Below are 24,106 nucleotides of genomic sequence, written 5' to 3'. Positions count from 1 at the left end.
TCATATTTTTCAACCCGAACTTCAACCCAACCCGAATTTTCAGGCTGGGCTCAAGTTGGCTTGAGCTAACCCAGGAAATTAGATGGGCTCCCCACATAGTGCACCACACACATGCCCCACAGCCCATTGCCCCCATGCATTGGGAACATCTCCCCATGACAAGTACTGAAGGTGTTCCCAATGCACAAGGGCAATGTGTTGTGTGGCGTGTGTAGGGCACGCTCTGTGGGGAGCCCATCTGAACTCCTTTCCAGCCCAAGTTGCAGCCCGTAGCTGCCATTTTCCCCTCCACTTACATTTAGTTCCTTACAGCAGGTTACACCAAAACATCTGTGCTCTCTTCACCCCACGTCTGGCAATGGCATCAGCCGGCACATTTGCTTATCTATAAGTCCAAATAAAAAGTGTGTTCAATTCCAATGCCAAAGCTCTCAGTTCCGTCAAGTAGTTCCAATATTTCCAAGAGCCATGTTTTTTCTGTTGCAGCCATTCAATCACCAGTGTTGAGCCCCCCCCCCCCCAGAAAGGTTTTGCTGTTTGGAAAGAACAGCCTGGGCTGTTTTGCAGCTTCCTGCACATGACACCTTACCCTATTTAGTTCTTTATCTGTCTCAGTTGGAAGAATACTGATTGAAGTACTATTTTACCCCAAACCCATGCTAACGTGTCATGCACATGAAGCTTCAAAACAACCCAAGCTATTATTCCACCACAACAAATTTCCTCAAATTTATTGTCCTTGCCAATCTTATTCCAACAAGGATAATAACTCAGCCCTTATGGATCTCCCTTCACCAATAGATCCTGAAAATAAAGCCAAAAATGATCCCCCTATGATCTCTAAATGCTCCTATTTCTGGATGCCCAAGGATTACCCAAGCAGCAGCCATCAAAGTTTAGTTTGACACTTTGACCTCTCCTACTATTGGTGTGGTCCAATGAATGGAGACCCTGCTCCTTTGAGTAGTCACTATCACACTCCATCTCCTAAGCATGTCTTCGGTAGAAAAAGCTACAAAGAGCTTTGAAGTTGTAATCCAACACACAGATTTTATTTGAATATATTTCTTAACAGCTTCTTGAATCCTTTCCCTCCATTTGAATACTCTGCTGTTAGTTTCCTCCAATACCATCCATAGGGTAGTGGCCCTCAAGCATCTCCATATTATCCTTGCTCTCTTGTAAGGAAAAGAAAGAACCCTTGAAGAGGGATTCAATGTCATCAGGCCCTCTACATCTACACCCAAATAGGTCAATGATCCATTCCCAAAGACCAGCTACAAACTAGCAGGAGATTAATACTGTGTAGATTCCCCACTTGCATGACACAAGGAACAAACATGGAGAAATAAACACCAAGATCTTCTTTTCAACAGCATCACAAGTGTTAATGTTTTGGTGGTACACCTCCCAAAAGAAAGCTCTGGTCTTGAGTGGAACTAGCTGAATCCAAATTGCCTTTACGAGGAACGTCTGAGAGGAGAAATTTGACTAGGTGACGATTTTTGAAAAAAGGAGGCTCAGGAGAACAAACCTGAAGGGGTGTGTGTCCAGGTTCTAGAATGAGGTTTGGATCAGCCCAGAGAGACAAAGTCCAAAGAACTGATTAGGTCCAAAGCTGTGGATATGTCTGTAAGCCCTCACCTAAACTGAAGACCCCATGACAGCCCAGCCCTAGATGAAGTTAGATAGTGATAAATAGGTTTTGTTACTAGACAGGGCGACAGAAAAGAGGCTATATTAACAGTCTTCTAAAGGCTTATCACCCCACCATGAGTCTTCCTATAATTTGCCTCTATCCGGAGTTTACAAAGAAGAGGATGAAGCCATTGTGCTTAATTTGGCATCCCATCCAGTTTGTAGCATCCATTTTTTCATCATACTATACCATTCTAACTATTGCCACAACCTCAGTTAGCATTTTATCATCAGCAACAATAATATGAATTTCAGTAAGTTAAAACTAGAAACCCTACACCAAAGAGAGTAGGCGCAGGTATACAGAGAATAGCAGTTTCCTGTAGAGCTGCAAATGGATCAAACCAAATTGCATATGTCTAGATGTAAATTTGATCTGTTGGGTACAGATCAGACTCTGGTCAAACTCAAATATTTAATATCATTAATAAATTAAACTAAAAATTATCAAAATTTTGTGTTAGTTAATAACTTTTTTGAAAGATAAAAGATGCATTTCATTACAGAAAGTAAATACAAAAGAAACCCCCCTGATTGTACAGTCCATAAAAGAATATACAAAAAGATGCCACAAAAAGTATACTGATTACATAAGACGTTCACTCATTATCATTTACGGTATCCATGAAAAGAATTCTTTCCCATTGAGAAATAAACTGATCTTGCTTCCATCATCTGAACTCCTTCAGAACCCTGGCCCACTCAGTCAGACACCTTTCTATCTTCCCAATCAACCTATCAGTCTCTAAGGCTGATTGATTGAAGATTTTTGTTTCACTCCAGCCATATAACCCAGCATAAGACACCAGGAACCAATTGCCTTGATCTCCTTTCCCCTGCTACTAAAAATTTTTGCCAGCCATGCTGCAATCAGACAGGGCATATCCCTTGGAAACACCATCACCACCTTGAACTGTTGCAGAAAATGGCTCCGTATATGGTGGGTAACAGGACACCAGATTAACAGATGAGCTACATCTTCCACCTCTGATTGACAGAACCTACATTGATTCATGATGGACATACCCCTTCTATTTAAGTGGTCTGTAATAGGAATTCTGTTGATAATTGCATACCATAAGAAAAACTTCACTTTCAGAGGCCATTAACTTTCCAGATCCAACGCCCAAGCCCATGGGACTACTTCAGCATTGGAGGGAGGCAAAAAATCTGAAAAGATTTCACTGTGAATTTACCTGAGGTTTCCAGACCAGAGTATAATATCCTGCTCATCTGAATTCAGATTAAACTGCTGCAGCAACTCTATCAATCACATGAACTCCACCACCTCCCAATATTCTATACTGTGAATAAAATTACTTAACAAATGAATTAAAACTAACTTCAATATTCTATGCCATCAACAAGGTAACTTAAAAATAGGTTCCATAACACCTGAACCAATGACTCTTTAGTAAACATATAACAATCAAACAAACCTTACTAAAAGATACATATTAATTTTATGTAGATATAAGCATATATACTTAATATTTAGATCATATCATAGCAGATTGCTTGGGATCAATCCATATTAGATCCAATTACAAATGGATCAAATTTAAATAAACAAATAAAAAAGGATGCAAATAAAGCCCTCCTTCACTGCTCACACCAGATTTACAACAAAAGATCTTCACAAATCTCCTCCCAGCCTTGTTGTACCATATACAAGATTGTCACTTGTAATTGTAAACCATGTTCTAGCTAAAGAATCTGCCAGACTGTCACATCTCTTGGAACCTATTTCAACAAAAAGCTCATATCCATTCAAAAACCCTTCCAGCTAACCTTTAAAGTTCAAAGAGCCTTTAATAATTAAGCTTTCGACTGCTTGACCTTAGTTGAAACTTAGGCCTACTGATTTCCATGCTTTAGTAGTCCTTTTCTTGCATACATTTTTCTATTTTCATAGACTGAGATTTCAGAAATTGAATTTCAATTTATTGCAGGCTTTTATGGACCATAAGCTGCATCAGACAGCCATTCTAAGCTAGTCTTTGTTGGTATTCAGATAACTCGGTTTTGGTGTTGCATGGACATGGATACAGGAGTCAAAAACCAACACATGTCCAAGAGTCTGACTTGGCAAGACGACAAAACATGGACTCATGTGCACATTTGTAAAAAAGTATATGCTATTAGAATATTTCCTTTTTTCAATTCTATACCTATAGAAAATGGAGTATCAGAATCTCTGGAGTAACAGAATCCGATGCAGGTACAATACAAACGTGCCATCCATTTAGAAGAGTGCATGCAACACTGAAAAGCACTTGAAAGAGTAACAAAAGTTATAATGATCTGCAAACTAACGATGAGAAACAACCAGTCCTTCCTAGCTTGCTTGGAAGTTAATGACACCCAATCCTTCTACTCTCTATACTATCCTACTTATCATATCAACCAATGATACACAGGAAGTAGCGGATCATCTCTGAGAAATTCCTAGAACTGTAAAAGAAACCTTCCAATAACCTATTCATCATAGAAGGAGATGCTAAAATGTTAAACCTGATATGTTCCCTCCGCCACAAACAGAAAACTATGGAGTGGGGCAACTATCACATAATAATTCTGTTTTGAAATGGTAAAAACTAATCTTATCATTCCATTGCCAACCGGCATATTTATACAGTAAGCTGCTGCAATAAATAGAAAACATCTTTCTAAATCAATCCCTATAATTAAGGGACTAACTATTTTAACCCCCATTATTAAGGGATTATACTCTTCCACAATCTTAGGAATACATATTCACACATTCCTATTTTTACACAACTACCAAATATGCATCTACACCAGTAACCCCACGTTTTCCAATACTCCTCCTCAAGCTGGTGAATAGAGATCCTCCATTCCCAGCTTGGCTACAATTCTACGAAAGTCTGTACTATTGAGCCCTTTAGTAAGTACATCGGCAAGTTGTCCTTTTGTAGATACATAGGGAGTGCAAATCAGCTTGTTGTCCAGTTTCTCTTTTATAAAGTGTCGATCAATTTCAATGTCCTTCGTCCTGTCATGTTGAACAGGATTGTGAGCGATATTGATGGCTGACTTGTTGTCACAATATAGTTTCATAGGCTCCTCTCGTGGAATCTTCAAGTCTTCTAAAATTATCTTCAACCAGAGTAATTCACACACTCCTTGTGCCATAGCCTTGAACTCTGCCTCTGCACTTGACCGAGCCACTACATTTTGCTTCTTACTCCTCCAAGTGACTAAGTTTCCTCCCAAGAAGGTACAGTAACCAGAAGTGGACCATCTATCTACTGGAGATCCTGCATAATCGGCACCTGCATATGCTTCAAGAGCCAGTCCACCATTCCTTCTGAATAAAATTCCTTTCCCTAGATTAGCTTTCAAATAGTGCAGAATTCGATGAGCAGCCTGTGGATGAACTTCTTTAGGATTATGCATAAACTGACTTATTACACTTACATCATATGCAATATCTGGCCGTGTATGTGCAAGATAAATGAGTTTTCCAACCAGTCTTTGGAACATCTCCTTGTCTACACTTGCATTCCCGTTGGCTTCTCCAAGTTTATGATTGGGATCTATAGGCGTGGAAGCTGGTTTACATGCCATATTTCTTGTTTCTCTCAAAAGATCAACAACATACTTTTGTTGAGAGATAAAGATGCCTTGTTTAGAATGTGCAACTTCAATTCCAAGAAAATACTTTAGTCTCCCCAAGTCTTTTATCTCAAATTCTCTGGCAAGGCAATTTTTCAATGCTTCCTTCTCCTTTTTATCATTCCCAGTAACGATTATATTGTCCACATAGACTAATAGAGCAGTAACTCCCCCTGAGGTTGTGTTTGATAAACAATGTGTGGTCACCTTGACTTTGCTTGTAACATGTACTAAGCATCACCTTTGTAAACCTTCCAAACCATGCTCTCGGAGACTGTTTGAGACCGTATAGTGCTTTCTTCAACCTACAAACTTTGTTCCCCTTAATGCCTTCTCCAAAATCCGGTGGAATGTCCATGTATATCTCCTCTTCTAGATCACCATGGAGAAACGCATTCTTTACATCAAACTGTTGCAAATCCCAATCATAGTTAGCAGCCAAAGACAACACTTTTACTATATTCATTTTAGCTACTGGGGCAAAAGTCTCCTGATAATCTACCCCATAAGTCTGTGTATATCCCTTGGCTACCAGTCGTGCTTTGTACCTTTCTAATGACCCATCAGATTTGTACTTGATTGTGAACATCCATTTACATCCTACAGCCTTCTTGTTTCTCGATAGATCCACAACTTCACACGTGTTGTTCTTTTCTAGTGCCTCCATTTCCACTCTCATGGCTTTTCTCCACTCCTTGTTAGAAAGTGCCTCGGCTAGAGTAATAGGAATTGGAATGGTGTTAAGGCTAGCTAGAAAACATTTATGGGGTTCAGAGAATCTTTGGAACGACGCAGATTTGGCTAAAGGGTACAATGGGCCTTTGGTACATTCTCTGATTCCTTTTCTCAGGGCAATAGGTAGGTCATACTCATACTCACACTGTGAAGGTACAGGTTCAGGTTCTGAACATCCCTCAGTTCTAGGATTAGGAGTTGACTCTTGGGCTTGCACAAGTTGAGGATCTGGATTTCTTCTCCTAGAGTAAACCAGCATATATCTCACATCATCATGCACATCATTGGTGGGGTTAACAGTGTCTGGATTTGATTCAATGGTCGGGTTGTTTGACTCTTGTTGAGGCTCGGAAATGTGGGGCTCAAAGGAAGGTGATTCTTGACGGTTGGATGACTGTGAGGAGGTAATACATCTAGGGAGAGTAGTCTGAGGCCTTATCTTCCATTAATGAGGGCTCCCCCTGAAGATAAGGTTGAGTGAAAAAGGATTGTCTCTCCTCAAACGTGACATCGATGGAGGTGTAGAATTTTTTGGTGGCTGGATGATAACATTTATAACCTTTCTAAGTTGGGGAATATCCCAAGAAGACACACATTATTGCACGTGGATCTAATTTTCCCTTATTATGGACATGAACAAAGGCAATGCAACCAAAAATTCTTGGTGTGAGATTATTTGAGGTTCGAATATCAGAGTAGAATTGAGAGAAGACTTGTATTGGGCTTCGGTTGTCAAGAACTTTAGATGGTAGTCTATTTATGGTGTATCTAGCGGTAAGGACAACTTCCCCCCAATATTGTTATGGGACTCGGTTTTGAAAGAGAAACGCTCGAGTGGTTTGCAATAGATCGCCATTTTTCCTCTCAGCTACCCCATTCTGTTGGGAAGTGTTAACACAGGAGGATTCATGCACAATGCCTTCTTTATGGAAAAATGGGGGCAAATTCTGATTAAAATAATCTGTAGCATTATCCAATCGAAACCATTTAATTTTCACACTAAATTAAGTTTGGACCATGTTATGAAAGTTGGGAAGAATGGTGCCCACATCAGATTTAAACTTAAGAAGAAAAATTCATGTGACCCTAGTGCAATCGTCAATAAAGGTGACGAACCATCTAGAACCAGTAATGTTGGGAATTCGATAAGGGCCCCATATATCCGAATGAATCAAATAAAAAGGGATTGAAGATCTTTTATTGCTGATTGGGAAAAAAACCCTTTGGTATTTAGCAAATTCACAAACTTCACAATGAAAGGTTTCAACATCAATCCCTTTAATCATGGAAGGAAGCATTGTTTTTAAAACAAAAAAAGAAGGATGACCGAAACGAAAGTGATGACGCCAAATTAAATCTTTACTAAAGGTAGATAAGAATGACTCGTGTGTGACATGCATAACAGTGTGAGATGGTTTGTTGGTTGCTTCAAGGTAGTAGAGTCCATCCCCTTCCTTACCAAGTCCAATCTTCTTCCCCGAAACCTGGTCCTGAAATACACAATAAGAAGGAAAGAACACAACATTGCAGTTCACATCCTGGGTGAGTTTATGTATAGAGATAAGGCTAGTGGATAACTTGGGAACATGAAGCACATTTTTAAGTAATACGGATGGAGTAATCTGAATATTCCCAATTCCTATCACTGTGGTGAAAGAACCATCAGCAACAGATATTTTCCTACTACAAGGACAGAGTGTATAGGTGAGAAAATGTAATGAAGAGGGTGTCATGTGGTTAGTAGCTCCAGAATCAAGAATCCATGGAAAAACACTAGCCGAGACATGTAATCCTAGAGATAAAGACTCACCCGAGAGAGAAAGAGAGGTAGAACCACTTCCTGGTTTCAAGGATCCTAGGAAACCCCTTAGTCTTTCAATTTCTTCATCATTAAATGGACCCTAACTTGAGTGTTCTTGTTGCGAGATTGTGGAGACATTATGGGACTGTTGAACTGCTTTCGAAACTCCTCGATTGCCCCATTCCTTGCTGAATGTGGGAGTTTTCCCATGAAGTTTCCAGCAGCAATCTTTTGTGTGTCTGGGCTTCTTGCAATAGGTGCACCAGAGGTTATCGTTAGAGTCACGGGTGGTTGTGTCACGAGTCAAATTGTGATTGTTCTCACCCTTTGAACCATGGTAATTTCCTTCCCTTGCCACCATAGCAGAACCTTCGGGATCTTTAGGCTCAAGCATGATTCCACAACAGCTTTCCTCAGCTCTGACAAGGGCTATAACTTCATTCAATGGAGGCACTTCTTCTTTGCCGAGAATTTGTATTCGGACCTGATCAAATTCAGCATTCAGTCCGACCAAAAAATCATACACCCTATCTCTTTCAATAAAATTCTTCAAGATCACAGTGTCATCGGGGCACTTTGTCTCAAGAACCCGATAATGATCAAGCTCATGCCACAAATTTTGCAGCAGATTTGCATACTCTGTAACGCTTCTGCTCCCTTGTTTGGCCGCCACTGTCTTCACTTTGACCTCATAGACACGAGCAGCGTCATGGGCTTTGGAATAGGTTTGTCGGATAGCGTCCCAAATAGCCCTTGTAGAGGGAAGAAACATACAAGTATCGCTAATCTCGGGGGTCATTGAAATCCACAACCATGACATGATCATGGAGTCCTCTTCCTCCAAGCATCAAAATTTGGTACGCACTACTTGTGACCACTTCAAATAGTTTTGGCCATTCAGTCTATATGTTGCCTGAATATTCTGCAAATCACCGGTATGAGGATGAGAATTCATTGCTCCTTCATCGGTTTGGATGGGAGCACTTGTTGCAGTCACGTCGGACATTGTCAATGGAAGAAGAATAAGGCTAGCAGGAAAGGAGAATAAAGGAGGAAAAGAAACACTGCTGATCACAGATCAGCACTAAAGGCTAGAAAAACACGAAAAAAAAAAAACTGGCAATGAAGGCCAGAAAAGCAGAGGAAAGATTTGGCAATGAAGGCCGAAGAAAAAAATCTCAAGGTTGGCAAACCTAGAGCTCTGATACCATGTTTTGAAATGGTAAAAACTAATCTTATCATTCCATTGCCAACCGGCATATTTATACAGTAAGCTGCTGCAATAAAAAGAAATCATCTTCCTAAATCAATCCCTATAATTAAGGGACTAACTATTTTAATCCCCATATTTAAGGGATTATACTCTTCCACAATCCTAGGAATACATATTCACACATTCCTATTTTTATACAACTACCAAATATAGATGCTAACTACCAAATATGCATCTACACCAGTAACCCCACATTTTCCAACAAATTCATTGGACATTGTCATTCCTTATCCATGTTTCTTACGGTCTTACCTCTCGGTGGCATTTCCTTAAGTTTTATAGTAGAGAGAGAAAGAACATTGTATTTAACATAACATAGCTATAATTATTCTCTCATGTCTCGCCAACTTTCCTAAACATATTCATATTTTCCCCAAGTCAATACGCTAAATGAATTTTCAAGATATTTTTCCATTTCCCATGGAATTGAGTACAGCCGATATTTAAACCTCAAGGATAACAATGTATAACATAAGAGGAGTAATGAGAAAATATGAAAACGAATGTAAACAACAAATTCCAAATAAAGGTACTATGTGCATATTTTGATATGAACCCAACCATTGACACTTTTTGCACAAAAGCCACAAAGTGGCCACAGATTTGAACAGGCATTACCCAATAATAGTACTGACCATGGAGGATCATGGTGATGAGTAGGCTAGATATGAACCCAACCATTGACATTTTTTGCACAAAAGCCACAAAGTGACCACAGATTTGAACAGGCACTTTCACACTTCTCAGCCCAAGATTTTACCATTGCACCAAGCACTGGCCCCCAAGTAAATACACTAAATATGTTTGGTAAAAATGCATGGATGTTGCTAAAATCACCATTCAGTTCTAAAAACTCACTTTCAGATTCTTCGTCACTTTCACCATCACTTGCAGCTTTCCACTTTGCAACTTTTCTCACTCTTCCTTTATATGAGACACCAGGAGTTGCTGAATGCCTCTTTCTTTGAAGCTCCTTGACACTTTCCTCCCCTACAACCAGATTAAGAGACATTCTAGTCCAGAAGGCAAGAGAAAACCATCTAAAGACACCAGAACATACAAACTGCATGTACCTGAAAGTGCATCGGGTTTTGGAGGCAGAGGATAATTTTCTTCAACAAATTTCAACAACAATTCACGAGGACCCGAAACAAAATCATCAAGTTCAAGACCCTGCTTCAGGACAAAATATGAAGAATAAAATAAGCAATCTACAAGAAAACAAACATCAGTCTTCATGGTAGCAGAGAGAAGATGCATAGTCAAGAAAAATATGAAACAAGAAATGCATACGTATTTTGTAACAGCTTCTTCTGTCCGTGCCTCTCCAGTACTTTGAAGCCCAATTACCACACATTTGCCATCCATTAAGGCTTGCTTAGCCAGCCTCACAGATGCAGGCACCTTAGCTGACATGCACATGTGTCTAAAGAAACGCTACCAAAACACAAACAGAAGCAACAGAAAGCACAAAAATGAAATATTTCCTGCATATATTCCAGAGAATACAAACAAACAATAGAAACTCCATTAATTTATACCTGATGACTTGCCCAGTATAATCGCCACAATTGACTTGAGTTAGGCTTATCATCAGGTAGAACAGCACTTGCTGACAGTAGTTCCACCCGCAATTCTGCCCAAAATTCAGCTGCTTTTTTATACATGTCCTGTGAATATATGTAGTGTAAGATAGAATTACAGCACCAAGAATGAGAAATGCTTTAAGGATTAACAACAACCATAAGGAAGACTAATATTGTTTTTTTTTATAATTAAAATAATTTTATTAATCAGCAATAGACATAGTACAAAGTCCCCAAGGAAAAGCAAGTTGCAACCTCTCTGGGCTTGTTAAGTACAGATTTCCAAATTAATAACTTACAAAGAAGCACAAAACCCCCTGTTTGGCTAAAGCATCAACCAAAGAATTAGCAGACCTACTAACCCATTTTACCTCAACTCTCATATTGCTCGTTAACCACTTTACTTTTTTTATGAGATCTTTGTAGCCCCAAATGGTGGTATCCAAGTTTAGGAGCCACCTTGTTACCACCTGAGAGTCCCCTTCAACTAGGAGATGCTCCACCCCAAGCTGGTTGGCGATCTGAATTCCTTGTACTGCAGTAAGGATTTCTGCCCTTGTGGAACCCCCCACTCACACCGGTCCTGAGAATAGGGAAATTATGTTGCTATCCTTATTTCTCAAGATACCTCCTATACCTGAAGGCCCGGGGTTGCCTTGGCTGCTTCCATCAAAGTTCAGCTTAAAGACACCTTCCAAAGGCAGAATCCATTCTTACAGAATTCTATCCTTCTTTATTGAAGTGTTAGCTATTACTAGCCAATTCCTCCACAAGTCATCAAAGATATCCACAGTTTTCAGCCAATGGATTGCTCTTGTTAGGATCAATCCTTCATTTCATCTAACCCTCTTTCCTTCTCTAAGAAAATTCTTGCATTCATTTCCTACCAAAGAGTCCACAGAGTGGCCGCCCTAACACATTTCCACATGACCTTACCTCTTCTAGTGTGCCAAACAAAGACAAATGGGTTGAATAACAAGCTTAAATCAGAAGCCATAGACCACCTACCTCCAAATAAACAAAGGCTCCACCTCCATATAGCTGTAGCAAAGGAACAGGAGATCAGCAAATGGAAACAGTCCTCATTCTCGGCCTTACACAAGGAACACCAATTTGGGGAAAGACAAAGCGAGGGTCTCTTTTTCAGTAAGTTTTCCAAAGTATTGATTTTCCCATAGAAGACTTCCCAGCAGAATACAGCAATTTTTGGGAGAATAGGTCGCGCCCAGACTTCTTTGACAGGGAATCCTTGGGAAATGGGGTTAGAACTGAGGGATTTTAGAAAAGAAGAGCAAGTAAAAGTACCTTTTGGAAGAGGAGTCCAAACCATTTGATGAGAAGAAGTGGGGTCCAAGCAAACGGATTCTAGTAAATGAATTAGCTCAATAACACAACTCGACTCACCATCCCTTAACCCTCTACGAAACCCAAAGTCTCAGTTTAAAGATAAGGGGTTTAACGAGCTCGGGAGAAAAGTTGCAATTGGCTCATGTTTGTGAAGGGAAAGGGAATAGAGCGAGGGGAAACAATCCTTGAGGGGTTGAGTACCCACTCAAATATCCTCCTAGAACAGAATAGCATTACCAGAACAAGCATCATACTTGATGAATCTGAGGAAGCGAGGGAGAATACCATGTATAGCCTTCCAAGGTGTAGTAAGGGTAGCTCGGCAAGATATCCCAGAATCCCAACCACTTCCTACACCACCATGAATGCTTGCCACCACCTCATGCCATAATCTCTCTCTCTCTGGGCCATCTCCATAGCCACTTCCCTAGAAGGGCTACATTCTTCAACACTATGTTCCCTATCCCTAAACCCCTTCTTCCTTTGGTTTGTTAATTATCTCCCATCTGATCAAGTGATCCTTTTTCACCTCTCCTGGTTCCCATAGAAAGTCCCTCATTCTCTTCTCCAGTTTCTTAGCCTCCCTTGGAGGAATCCTGAACACTGAAAGGAAGTAGGTTGGAAAGTTGGCAAGTGTAGCCTTAATTAAAGTCAGCCTACCCCCTATTGAAATGTAATTCTTTTTCCAAGCCGCCAAGCACTTATCAAATTTCTCCACAATAGGGGCCCAAAAATTACTTTCTTTAGGGTTGGCTCCTAAGAGTAGCCCTAAGTATCTCAAAGGCCAAGAAGAAATATTGCAACCTAAGCATTCTGCAATGGATTCAATCTCCCTATTCTCTAAGTTTACTCCAGCCACACAACTTTTATCAAAATTTACCTTCAAGTTGGAGACCCTCTCAAAAGTACTTATTTAAATCTTCAGGTTCTCCACTTTGCTCAACTCATTCCCTTCATAGAAAATAACAATATCATCAGCAAATTGAAGGTGAGTTATTGGGATGCCTCTACTCCCTATTCTCCATCCCTTTATTTGGCCCTCCTGATCTGCTTTGGAGATCATCCTACTAAAGACATCAGCAACAAGTGTAAAGAGGAAAGGGGAGAGTGGATCCCCTTGTCTTAAGCCTCTATTGGCTGGAAAAAAGTTCTTAACCACCCCATTCACCAACACCGAATAACAAGAAGAGTTTAAGCATCCTCTTATCCAATTACACCATTTATCCCAAAATCCACGTCTTGGCATCTCCAACAAGAAACTCCAATCCACTAAGTCATAGGCTTTCTCCAAGTCTAGTTTGCAAACAAATCCTTTCCTGCCTGATCTCCTTACCTCTTCCACACTCTCGTTTGCAATAAGGATTTGATCTGTAATTTGTCTATCATGTATAAAGGCTCCTTGTACTTGGCTAAAGAGAGAGGGGAGAACTACTTTGATCCTCCTAGAGAGCACATTTGCTAGAATCTTATAAATGCTTGTCACCAGGCTAATTGACCAAAAATCTTTGGGGTGCCTATCTCCATGTCTAGTTTGCAAACAAATCCTTTCCTGCCCGATCTCCTTATCTCTTCCACACTCTCGTTTGCAATAAGGATTTGATCTGTAATTTGTCTATCATGTATAAAGGCTCATTGTGCTTGGATAACAAGAGAGAGGAGAACTACTTTGATCCTCCTAGAGAGCACTTTCGCCAAAATCTTATAAATGCTTGTCACCAGGCTAATTAGCCAAAAAATCTTTGGCGTGCAGCATCATTCTTTTTGGGAATTAAGGCTATAAAGGTGGCATTGATTCCAAGACTCACAAAATGTTTATCCTCAAATTCTCTAAATACTCCAATTAAGTCTTCTTTGACTATGTCCCAACAGTCCAGATAAAATGCCATTGTAAATCCGTCAGAACCAGGTGCCTTAGCCCTATCCATAGAAAAAACCGCTTGTTTAATTTCCTCTTCCTCAATCATTCTTTCCAGCCATCCCTTATCTGTTTGGTTCAAAGTTGGCCAATTCTCCTCCCCTATTATTAACCAATTCTCTAAGGGTCTTTAAAAGATGGATTTGAAGTGATCCACAATCCTACTGGCAATCTCCTCTTGAGAGGTTTTCTCCACACCATCAACCTCGAGCTTTAGTATCGAATTTTTCCTCCTCCCATTAGCCAAAGCATGAAAGAATTTGGTATTCCCATCCCCTTCCTTGATCCACTTATGTCTAGATTTTTGTCTCCAAGAGATCTCCTCCCTCAACAAAGTCTCCTCTAACTCCTTTTTCAATTTCCTCCTCATTTCTCTATCTTGCTCATTCATCATCCCTTGGGATTCTTTTGCATCTAACTCCTAAATCTGAACCAATAATCTAGCTTTTACCTCCTCCACTCTTCCAAATTGAACCTTATTCCATTCTTTTATTTTGCCTCTCAACCTTTTTAATTTTTTGTGCAATCTAACCCCATCCCATTTCAGTTCTCTCATCTCTTCACTCCACCATTCCTTAACCTTAGGCAAGAAGTTCGGGTGTGTCAGCCACATATTTTCAAACCTGAATGGTCTAGGTCCATTACCAGGAGGTTCTTGTCCTACTTCTTTAGGGTAGTGATCAGAGGTTATCCTAGGTAGGGCCTTAGCCACCAAACCTCTCCAACCCTCATTAAATAGGAACCTATCAAGCTTTGAGCAAGTTGGGTTTTCATGGAAGTTGGACCAAGTGTAGGTAGCCTGTAGTAAAGGAAGCTCCCGTAACTCACAGGAATTTATGAAATCATTGAACCTCCTCATACTAGTTGTAATGGCCTGCCTAGGATTATTTGACTCATTTGTGAATCTTATTGCATTAAAATCCCCCCCAAACACCAAGAACCTTCCCACAAACCTTGAATTCCATGAAATCCTCCCATAACTCATTCCTCTCTCTGTGATTATTTGGACCATACACATTTGTTAGCACCCAAATAAATCCATCTTCCACCATTCTAAATTTTAGGGATACAGTGAAGTTTCCTATTAGCTCCTCCCTCCACAAAGTTACTATTCCCCCTGAGGCTCCCCACGACAGAGCTGAGCACCATCTTACCCCTCTTATTCTCCAGATCTCCCCGATCCACCTATCCAATTCAGCTAATTTTGTCTCCTGCAACATCACAACATCAGGTCTTTCTCTCCTAAGTAGCTCCTTAATCGATCTCCTTTTTCTTGCATTACCCAAACCCCTTACATTCCAGCTTATTATCTTCATTACCTCTCAAGAATTTAGCCCTCCAATATAGTGTTCCTTCACTTAGAACCCTTCTTTCTTTCCCCTTTGCCATTGAACTCGATATCCCCTTCAATGTCCAATAGTAGTCTCTCTACTTCAAACTTTTTCTTCTTTTTCCCACCCTTATTTCCGACTGACTTCCTATTTTGTCCTTTATTTCCTAATTCCTACCCCAATATATTGGTTCTTGCCTCTGATTAAGGGTTTTTTGGAGCCACCTCTATCATTTCCTCCTTCTGTTTATATTCCTCCAGCAAGGCACAAATCTACTCCCAAATCCATTCTAACTCCTCTTGTTTCCTTTCTAACAACCCAACTCCCTTCTCTGGTCGGACTCCATCATTATCAATCGCCATTTCCCTACTACCAGTTGGTTGGTCTGGTTGGGATTCCAGGACATTTGTTACAGGCAGAGAACCCAAGTTAGTATCTAAAACCAAATGGACAGGCTTACCTGGAATTGTAATAGATGGTTGCATGTGGACTGACTGCTGGGTATCAATTCTTGGAGTCAGGACTAGGCCCTTCCCCTTTTCCGGACTCAGTAGTGGAAGCAGACTAGGTACAATCGATACTTCCTCACCCTCTACAGTCATAGAAACTTCACTTCTCTTTCCCTCTACGTGAATCCTTAGGTAAGGCTCCAAGTTTGATTTTTGTCTCTCGGGCCTGATGTCCTAACTAGGCTGCACATATGGAATGGACTCGTTTATTGGTCGGGATGCACTCTGCCTTACATCTTTCAGTGTTCTCAACTCCACCTGTCTTTTGTATAGCATACCCAGTTTGGGAAAGATCTGTTCTCCGCAGCTAAGGCTCACTCTTCTTTGCGTTTTGATATTACCAGAATCTTGCGAATCCGTCTCCTACTCTAGGAATAACAGTTCAATGTTTAGGCTACCTTCTTCCAATATATCTCTTGGCTTTTGGAGGTTGATACTTCCCAAGCTAATGGTTTCTTCCAAATCTGAATCGGAATCAGAAAGTTCTTCACCGTCTGTCAATCTTTCCAAAGCTGAGTCGAAAACCTCACTACTCTTCACACTCCTGGGGTTACGGCATTCATGTTCCTTATGCAGCATCTTCTTCGAGGGTCTCTACTGTAACGAGCTGGAGACCTTCGTTGAACTGTTCGAACGAGAGAAAGGGCTTGAGGAAGACGATAGTATACGGATTTTACTGTCTACCTAAGGAGCCAACCTTGTCACGTGATCCTTTAAGTTGTCACGCACCCCCCTCACTCTTGGGTCTTTTAAGCATAGCCCACTTAACTTTTCGAGCCTACTGGGCCCAAAATTACAATTTAGAGATGGGCCTGCTGGTTGGACTCACGTGCATATTCTTGAGGCTACCAATACCTCTGCCCGATCCGATGAATCACCTCCCTCCTCCCATATTGCACTAGGACCATTCCTCTCCACTGGAGTAAATTGCTTAGGTCCACAAGCAACTGCCTGAGCAAAAGAAACTTTGGTTTTCCCACCATTGCCTTGTGTAACACATCTAACACTTCTAATGGTTTCTTGATCTGAGTCTTTTGGCCTGCCTAAAGGTTGTGCTTCCATTCTTGTGAAAACTCCTTGTTTCTTTTTTACAGCCACTTCCAGACTGCCACGTAGCTGCAGTTCCTCCACCACTTCGTCTTCCTCCTGCCTTGCTTTTCTCCACAGGGTAGCTTCAATGGAGGACAGTAACCACACTGGAAGAACAAACCCTCCACAGCTACATTCACCTTCCTCGGTATATCTTCTAGTTTTACACCACCTAGTAGAATGGCTGCACTTCGCAGGTCTCCCCAAAAAACACCATCAAGGCGAGCTCCAGACAACAAAGCAATTGAGTTTGTTGTTTTTCGATTACAGAGATGGAATGGCAACCCAAGCACTCGAACAATTACATTATCTTCCATTGAGAACACTTTTGAATTTGATGAAAACGACCATTTAAAAACCGAGAAGATTCCCAGATCATCTTGGATACTTAGGGCTCTAACATTTACCTAGTTTTCAAAGGGTCCAACACTGCCTTAGCAGGATCGAACGGGGCCACAATAAAGGTGCTTCTTAGCTCCATCTTGCTCTTCAACATTTCTACAACTTCCCACCAGTCTGTCATCACCCCTCTAGCTTCAACCACTAGCATTCTATCCCATTTTCCTTTTGTCCCCTCTGCTACCAATGAAGGGTCCCTCCTACTATTTGCCATGGAAACAAACTTTTTCTTTGTATCCTCTTTTTCACACAAAAACCGGCTTCTGGTTTCTGGTCGTTGTCCCCTTTCATCGACTTTCATATTCTCTTTATTCTCCATTCTCCTTCTATTTAGAAAATTTGTTAGTGTCCCAACAATCCTTCTCCACCCTTGATCATTCTTCCCTTGAGGAAGACAAATCATTTGTTTCCTTCCTTTAGAGAAATATTCAGTTAAAGAAATAAATGCACCTTTTGCATTCTTCTTGTTCTCCAGCACATACCTCCTACCCGATCCTAAGAAATTTTCTTTCCAATATTTCTACTTCCCTTTAGCAGCTGCATCAGAGACAAACTCTTTCACCCACTAAATCATTTCTGAGCCTTCCACAAGGATCGTGGCTCTCTTCTGTTCTCTTACTTTCAAACCCATTCTTCCTTTTATTTGTATCTCTTCGAAGAGAAACTCTTTGGCCTCTATCCTCAGAGCTGACCTCCATTTTACTTTCTCCACGAAAACTCCCTCCACTTTCTCCACGAAGCCTCCCATGTTCTTCTTCAACCCCCCCCCCCCCGCAGATTATTCACTAAAGTCAAACTTTGCTAATCCCAAAATCAAGAGCTTGCCTTAAAGCATAGTGAATAGCCCACCATTGTAAAGGGTTCTGAGCCTTAGGAAGACTAATATTGTTGTTTAGAGTAAATAATGAATTATACTACAACCTACAGCACATGGCAAAGCACATAAGAAAAATAATCCATGAAAACCAAGCTAAACCAATGGACATGGTTAAAATAAAAATAACATGTGCTACCTTCAAGCAGGAGAATAGACTCACTACAACCCATAGATAGTCAGCATCTGAATAAATATACCCTCTGACAATTTCCTTCAATAAAATATATTTGCAATTTGATCAGTGATCATTTTATCACATGAAGGGATACAAATGACTCCACTCGCCACCTTATCCATAATGGATTGGAAATCAATCTCAGTTTGAGAAATAAGCCCATGGAGCACAGATGTTGAGGTATACCAAAATAAAGTGGTGCCATGCCTCCTTTGTAATACTAAGGCCATAAAAAATAAATAAATAACTAAACACAAAAGCAAGTGCAAGACTAAGCTCCCCTGTAGCTATCAAACTTAGTATGTTGGGTGGTGTGGCACACTTCCCAAAGAAGGGGATTTGTACAGCACCTTGAAGAACGTTGGTGCCTGCCCAATTGAACTAGGCATAGGAATCTTAGTTGGCCCTGCATCAATTGGTGTCCAATGCACATCATTTAAGGTCATTAAAGAATATGAGTATCAGTTTAACTGTAACAGGTCATGAAGTTAATATACCACCATCACATGTTTGCTTGGAACTTCTTTCTAATACTTCCTTGCTTGAATTAAATCTGTTCTAATACTTAATCACTTCGATTATTTATGCTTGTAATTCGTTTCACTACTTAATTGTTTGAATTCTTGCTAGACACAAATTCATGATTTTAATTATATTTTGCCGAATAGCAGAATGGAATATTGAAATTTATAATAAAAGTATTATTAACAAAATAAATAAATAATATATTGTCCTTTATAATAAAACAAAAATTTATCAAAAGAAAAAAGAGATTAGAAAGTGGCCTGAAGTCACCCAAGAGAAGAAAGAAAACAACCCTTCACCCACTGAAAACCAGACTCCAAACCCTCTCATCAGAACCAAACCAAACTCTCCAAAAAAAGGAAAAGAAAAAGAAAAAAAAAATCTCCAAAACATCCAACCAAACCCATACAATTAGCCAAACAACCAAAACACATTTGGAATTTAACCATCCAACTCTAAAAACAAATTATCTAAAAAATAAGATCCAAACTAAAAGCACACAAACACCTTACTCAACAACACAGCTCCTCCAGTGGCCTGAACGGCAACTTCTTTACTTCTCATACAGGCCTTCTTTGATTTCTTCACCTTTTATTAGGTCAGACACTATTTAATTTGGTGAAAACTTTTGAAACCTGAATAGTTCAATGATTTTTTTTTCTGATTTCTAAAACTGCAATAAGAATCTTCTCAAGAACCTATATTAGGAATAACTAACTCCAATACTGCATTATTCTCAAAGGTCTGTTATGCATTCACCTCACCACCCCCTTTATCAACTACCCCTGCAACTCCAATTAATCTCAATCAATCTTGAACATCCACCATCCAAAAATTAAAACCAACCACCTCAGTTTCCAATTTATATTTCACCCCTCTTTTTTGTCTAAGGTATCTAACAGCCAAACTATTTCTCAACCTTAATACCCATTGAATATAGTTTGGCTAAGGTATCAGCCAAACTATTTCAAATACTCAAAGCATGTGAAATCACTTTCTATAGGTCATAAAAAGTAAACAGATCAAAATCTACCAGTCCAAGCCACAAAAAACTCCCACTCCACCATGATACTCAGTTTCAATATTTGATGGATTTCTGATTTTTTTTTCCATTCTTTTATGAAAATTCATAAAACATGTCCAACTTTGTCAGAATAAATATGGAAAATTATCTTACGGAACCAGTAATAAACCCTTCCATCACACAGTAGAAGAAACTCAAAGTCATGGCTTGAGGTCCATACAGATCTGAGTTTGGCATTACCCAGTCACCAAGTGGCATCATATCTGAACCAGATACCAAGTAGTACACGGATCTTCTTGTTCTTTATTCATACCCGTTCCAAAATCAAGTAGTCAAGCACTATTACTCAAAGAAGATTGTAGAGGAGATGGGCCGAATGGCCCATAGACTGTCATTTCATGTTATGTTATGTTTCACTTTGTTATGGGCCTTATTCTGAGCCCATACTTTGTAATGTTCTATTTTTTGTATTTTTCTGCCCACTCAAGGGCCTCTCTGTAATTTATCATAGATTAACACCTTAATAAAATGTTTAGAGTGTTAGAGTGAGGTTAAGTTCGAAACTCTCACTCTCTAACACCCATTGCCGCCAGCTCTCTCTCTTCCCTTCCTCTCTTGTTTGTTTAGTTTCTGTTTTGCATCTAATCTCAAACAGTTCCACACATCAAGTGAATTGTTTTCAACTTGGTATCAGAGCGAGTCATTGCTTGGCGTGTCCCTCATGTGGTTCTAGTTCAGCCAACTGCATGAGGAGGTTCTACGGCTGAATGTTTACAGCCATTCGCCTGGTTCTTGGAGGTCATTGGAGTGTGCCCAAGTTTCTATACACTTGGAGAAGGGTTCGGTGACCAGAAAGAATCAAAGAGCAAGTTTTCCAGCCTGATTTGAAATCAGAAAAAGGGGATTTCGAAGCTAGCTCAGAGAGCAAACTGTTCGGCCAGGTTTGAAGTTCAGACCAGAGATACTATAAGTTGTTTTCTCAGTTATTTGCTGAGTTATTTTGTTATTTGGGAGGACTGTTAAAGCATTCAAAGCACACCTCCATTCGACCTATTGTTACTGGACTGATTCTACTCAGAAATTTCTGGGTTATTCTGGAAGTGTGGTTCGGCTGTTATTGGACTTCCAAAACTGCTGAAAACCGATCTAAACTAAGTGGTACAAGCCTCTACTTTAGTTCAGCTACTTCTTGGACCTAGACGGAGTGTTCTTGAAGTGATTTCTGCTGAGTTAAAAGTAAAGTGTTGATTGTTGCATACATAGTGTTTGTAAAAGGTCCTCTTAGGTACTGTGGACTGTATTTTTTGTTCTCCTTGGGAAATTATTGTTGGGAACCAAGGATACATATTGTTTGGAGTCCGTCTGGTTGTTCCTTGAAGGCTGAATCAGAGTTTCTTCTCCTTGAAAGTGCTGCCACTGAACTTGGTTCTCACGGCTGTCAGATCTCCTTGAAAGTGCTGAATCAGGGTTTCATCCCAAGAATGTTGCTTTTGGTTCTACTTTTCCAGAGTCTGTCAGTCAAATTATGTTGAGTCATTGTCGGTTGGGTCATTTACCTTTTTCTGCTTTAAGTCATTTGTTTCCCAAACTATTTAAGGGAGTCAGTGTGTCCAATCTCAATTGTGAGTCCTGTCAGTCGTCAAAGCATTGTAGAAAAAATTATCCAGTGAGCAATAAAATATCATCTTTTCCTTTTCATATTGTGCACTCCGATGTGTGGGGGCCTTACCACTTATCCTCTATGGGGGGTTACAGATATTTTATCATGTTTATTGATGACTTTTCTAGATTCACTTGGATATATTTAATGAAATCCCGGGATGAAGTCCCAAGACTTGTGAGGCAATTTCATGAGCTTGTTTTAACTCAATGTGATACCAGAATTAAGGTTTTTAGATCTGACAATGCAAAAGAGTATTTTGAAAGAGTTTATCCTTGTATCTCTCTGACATGGGGGTTATTCATCAAAGCTCCTAGGTTAGAACCCCTGAACAAAATGGAGTTGCTAAGAGGAAAAATAGACATATTATTGAAGTTGCAAAGAGCCTTTTGTTTGCCTCACATGTTCCCACAAGATTTTTAGGTGATGTTGTACTTATTGCTACCTATCTCATAAACCGTATGCCATCAAGGGTTTTAGGGTTTAAATCCCCCTTCTGTCTTCTTCATCCAGACAAGGATCTCTTCCCAATTCCTCTTCGTGTGTTTGGTTGTACCTGCTATGTTCACATTCCAAGTGTGCAGAGACATAAGTTTGAACCGAAAGCCCACAAATGTATCTTCCTTGATTACTCCCCCACACAAAAGGGTTATTGTTGTTTTGATTCAAAGACTGGCATCCGACATGTTTCTATGGATGTTACCTTTGATGAACTTTCTCCTTTTTATGGTTCCTCTCAGAAAAGACATTGTCCACAGGGGGAGAGTCTGTCACATGTTTTTGCTCTTCCTCTTCCTGTCCCAGTTGACCGTCTTGACAAACCTGTATCCTCACCAAATGAATCAAAGGATGATCAATCACTTCATACCTCTTGTCCTAGTGCCCCTATTTCTTTACCTCCTCGTCCTACCCATAAACCCAAAGTGTATCAAAGGCAGAGATCCAGGAATGAGCAAGTAGTTTCCCTTAAAACAGATGAGGCTCATACATTCCCAATCACAGATGAGATAACAGGTATTGCTTCAGCTGCTTTGGAATCATCCTTCCCAGACCTTGATGTCCCCATTGCTGTTAGGAAAGGGAAGCGGAAGTATACTGCACACTACATTTCCAAACACCTTTCTTATGACCTGCTTTCTCCTTCATACTTTGCCTACCTCTCTTCTGTTGCTTCTAACCCCATTCCTAGGTCTGTCTCAGAAGCTCTTGGGATTCCAGAATGGAGAGATGCCATGAAGACTGAAATGGATGCTCTACATGCAAATAGTACATGGGAGGTGGTGGATTTGCTTGAAGGAAATGATCCAATTGGGTGCAAGTGGGTCTTTACCATTAAATACAGGGCTGATGGAACTATTGAGAGGTACAAGGCCAAACTGGTTGCAAAAGGCTACAGACAGACATATGGGATTGACTACCTGGAGACTTTTGCCCCTATTGCCAAGATGACATCTGTGAGGGTTCTTTTATCTCTGGCAGTTCACTTTGATTGGCCTCTCTATCAGTTAGATGTAAAGAATGCATTTATGAATGGTGACTTACATGAAGAGATCTACATGTGTCTTCCTACAGGAATGTATGGAAAAGATATGCAAGGAAAGGTATGTAAATTGAAGAAATCACTTTATGGTCTCAAACAATCTCCTAGAGCCTGGTTTGAGAGATTTAGAGCTGCACTTGTTAAATTCAGCTATGTTCAGACACAGTCATTTACAACTGCACTTTAGAGCTGCACTTGTAAAGAAAAGTGGATCTCTAGCAGTGTATCTCATTGTGTATGTTGATGACATTATAGTGACTGGTGATGATGCCTCAGGCATTCTGGCTCTTAAGTCTTTCCCCCGTACAGAATTTGAGATTAAGGATATGGGGGAGTTGAGATACTTCCTTGGCATAGAAGTTGCCAGATCCATGGATGGGATTCTTATTTCCCAAAGGAAATATGTTCTTGATTTGTAGTCTGAAACTGGAAAACTGGGTGCAAGACCAGCTGCAACTCCCATTGATATGAGTTACAAACTTTCAGCTTTGGATGGAACTTTGTTGAAAGACAAAGGGGTCTTTCAAAGACTTCTTGCGTATGCTGTCAGTTGCATTAGCCAGTTCATGCATGCTCCTAGAGATACTCATATGGCAATAGTAGAACGGATTTTGTGCTATCTGAATAGCTCTCCAAGAAAAAGAATTCTATTTACAAAGCATGGTCATCTGATTGGGCTGGAAATATTGATGATAGAAGATCTACTTCAGGGTATTGCAGTCTGGTGGCTGGTAATGTTGTCTCTTGGAGGAGTAAGAAACAATCTGTTGTGGCCCGATCCTCCGCAGAAGCAGAGTATAGAGCCATGGCACATGGAGTCTCAAAATTGTTGTGGCTAAGGTCCTTAATGGAAGAACTTGGGATTGATCATGACAAACCCATGATGTTGTACTGTGATAATCAGGCTACCATCAACATTGCTCACAACCCGGTACAACATGATCGAACCAAACATATTGAGGTTGATCAACACTTTGTTCGAG

The 24,106-nt window shown here is 40.2% G+C and overlaps 1 protein-coding gene across 1 annotated transcript in view; it reads right to left on the bottom strand.

Annotated features, from left to right (window-relative positions):
- EMB1135 (RING/FYVE/PHD zinc finger superfamily protein) overlaps positions 1 to 24,106 on the bottom strand; it is a 109,076-nt gene that overhangs the window by 47,416 nt on the left and 37,554 nt on the right. Inside the window, exons 11-14 of the mRNA XM_088954611.1 lie at positions 10,688 to 10,816; positions 10,440 to 10,583; positions 10,220 to 10,319; positions 10,005 to 10,136 (exon numbers count right to left, since the gene is read on the bottom strand). Coding sequence (XP_088810737.1) covers positions 10,005 to 10,136; positions 10,220 to 10,319; positions 10,440 to 10,583; positions 10,688 to 10,816 — 505 coding nt within the window. The remainder of the gene's footprint in view (positions 1 to 10,004; positions 10,137 to 10,219; positions 10,320 to 10,439; positions 10,584 to 10,687; positions 10,817 to 24,106) is intronic.

The sequence above is a fragment of the Nelumbo lutea genome, chromosome 7 (assembly GCF_056320005.1).
Source record: "Nelumbo lutea isolate HS-2025 chromosome 7, American lotus-T2T, whole genome shotgun sequence".
NCBI classification, from domain to species: Eukaryota; Viridiplantae; Streptophyta; class Magnoliopsida; order Proteales; family Nelumbonaceae; genus Nelumbo; species Nelumbo lutea.
Note: the sequence above shows the minus strand (reverse complement) of the source record. Positions and strands in the feature narration are given on the sequence as shown.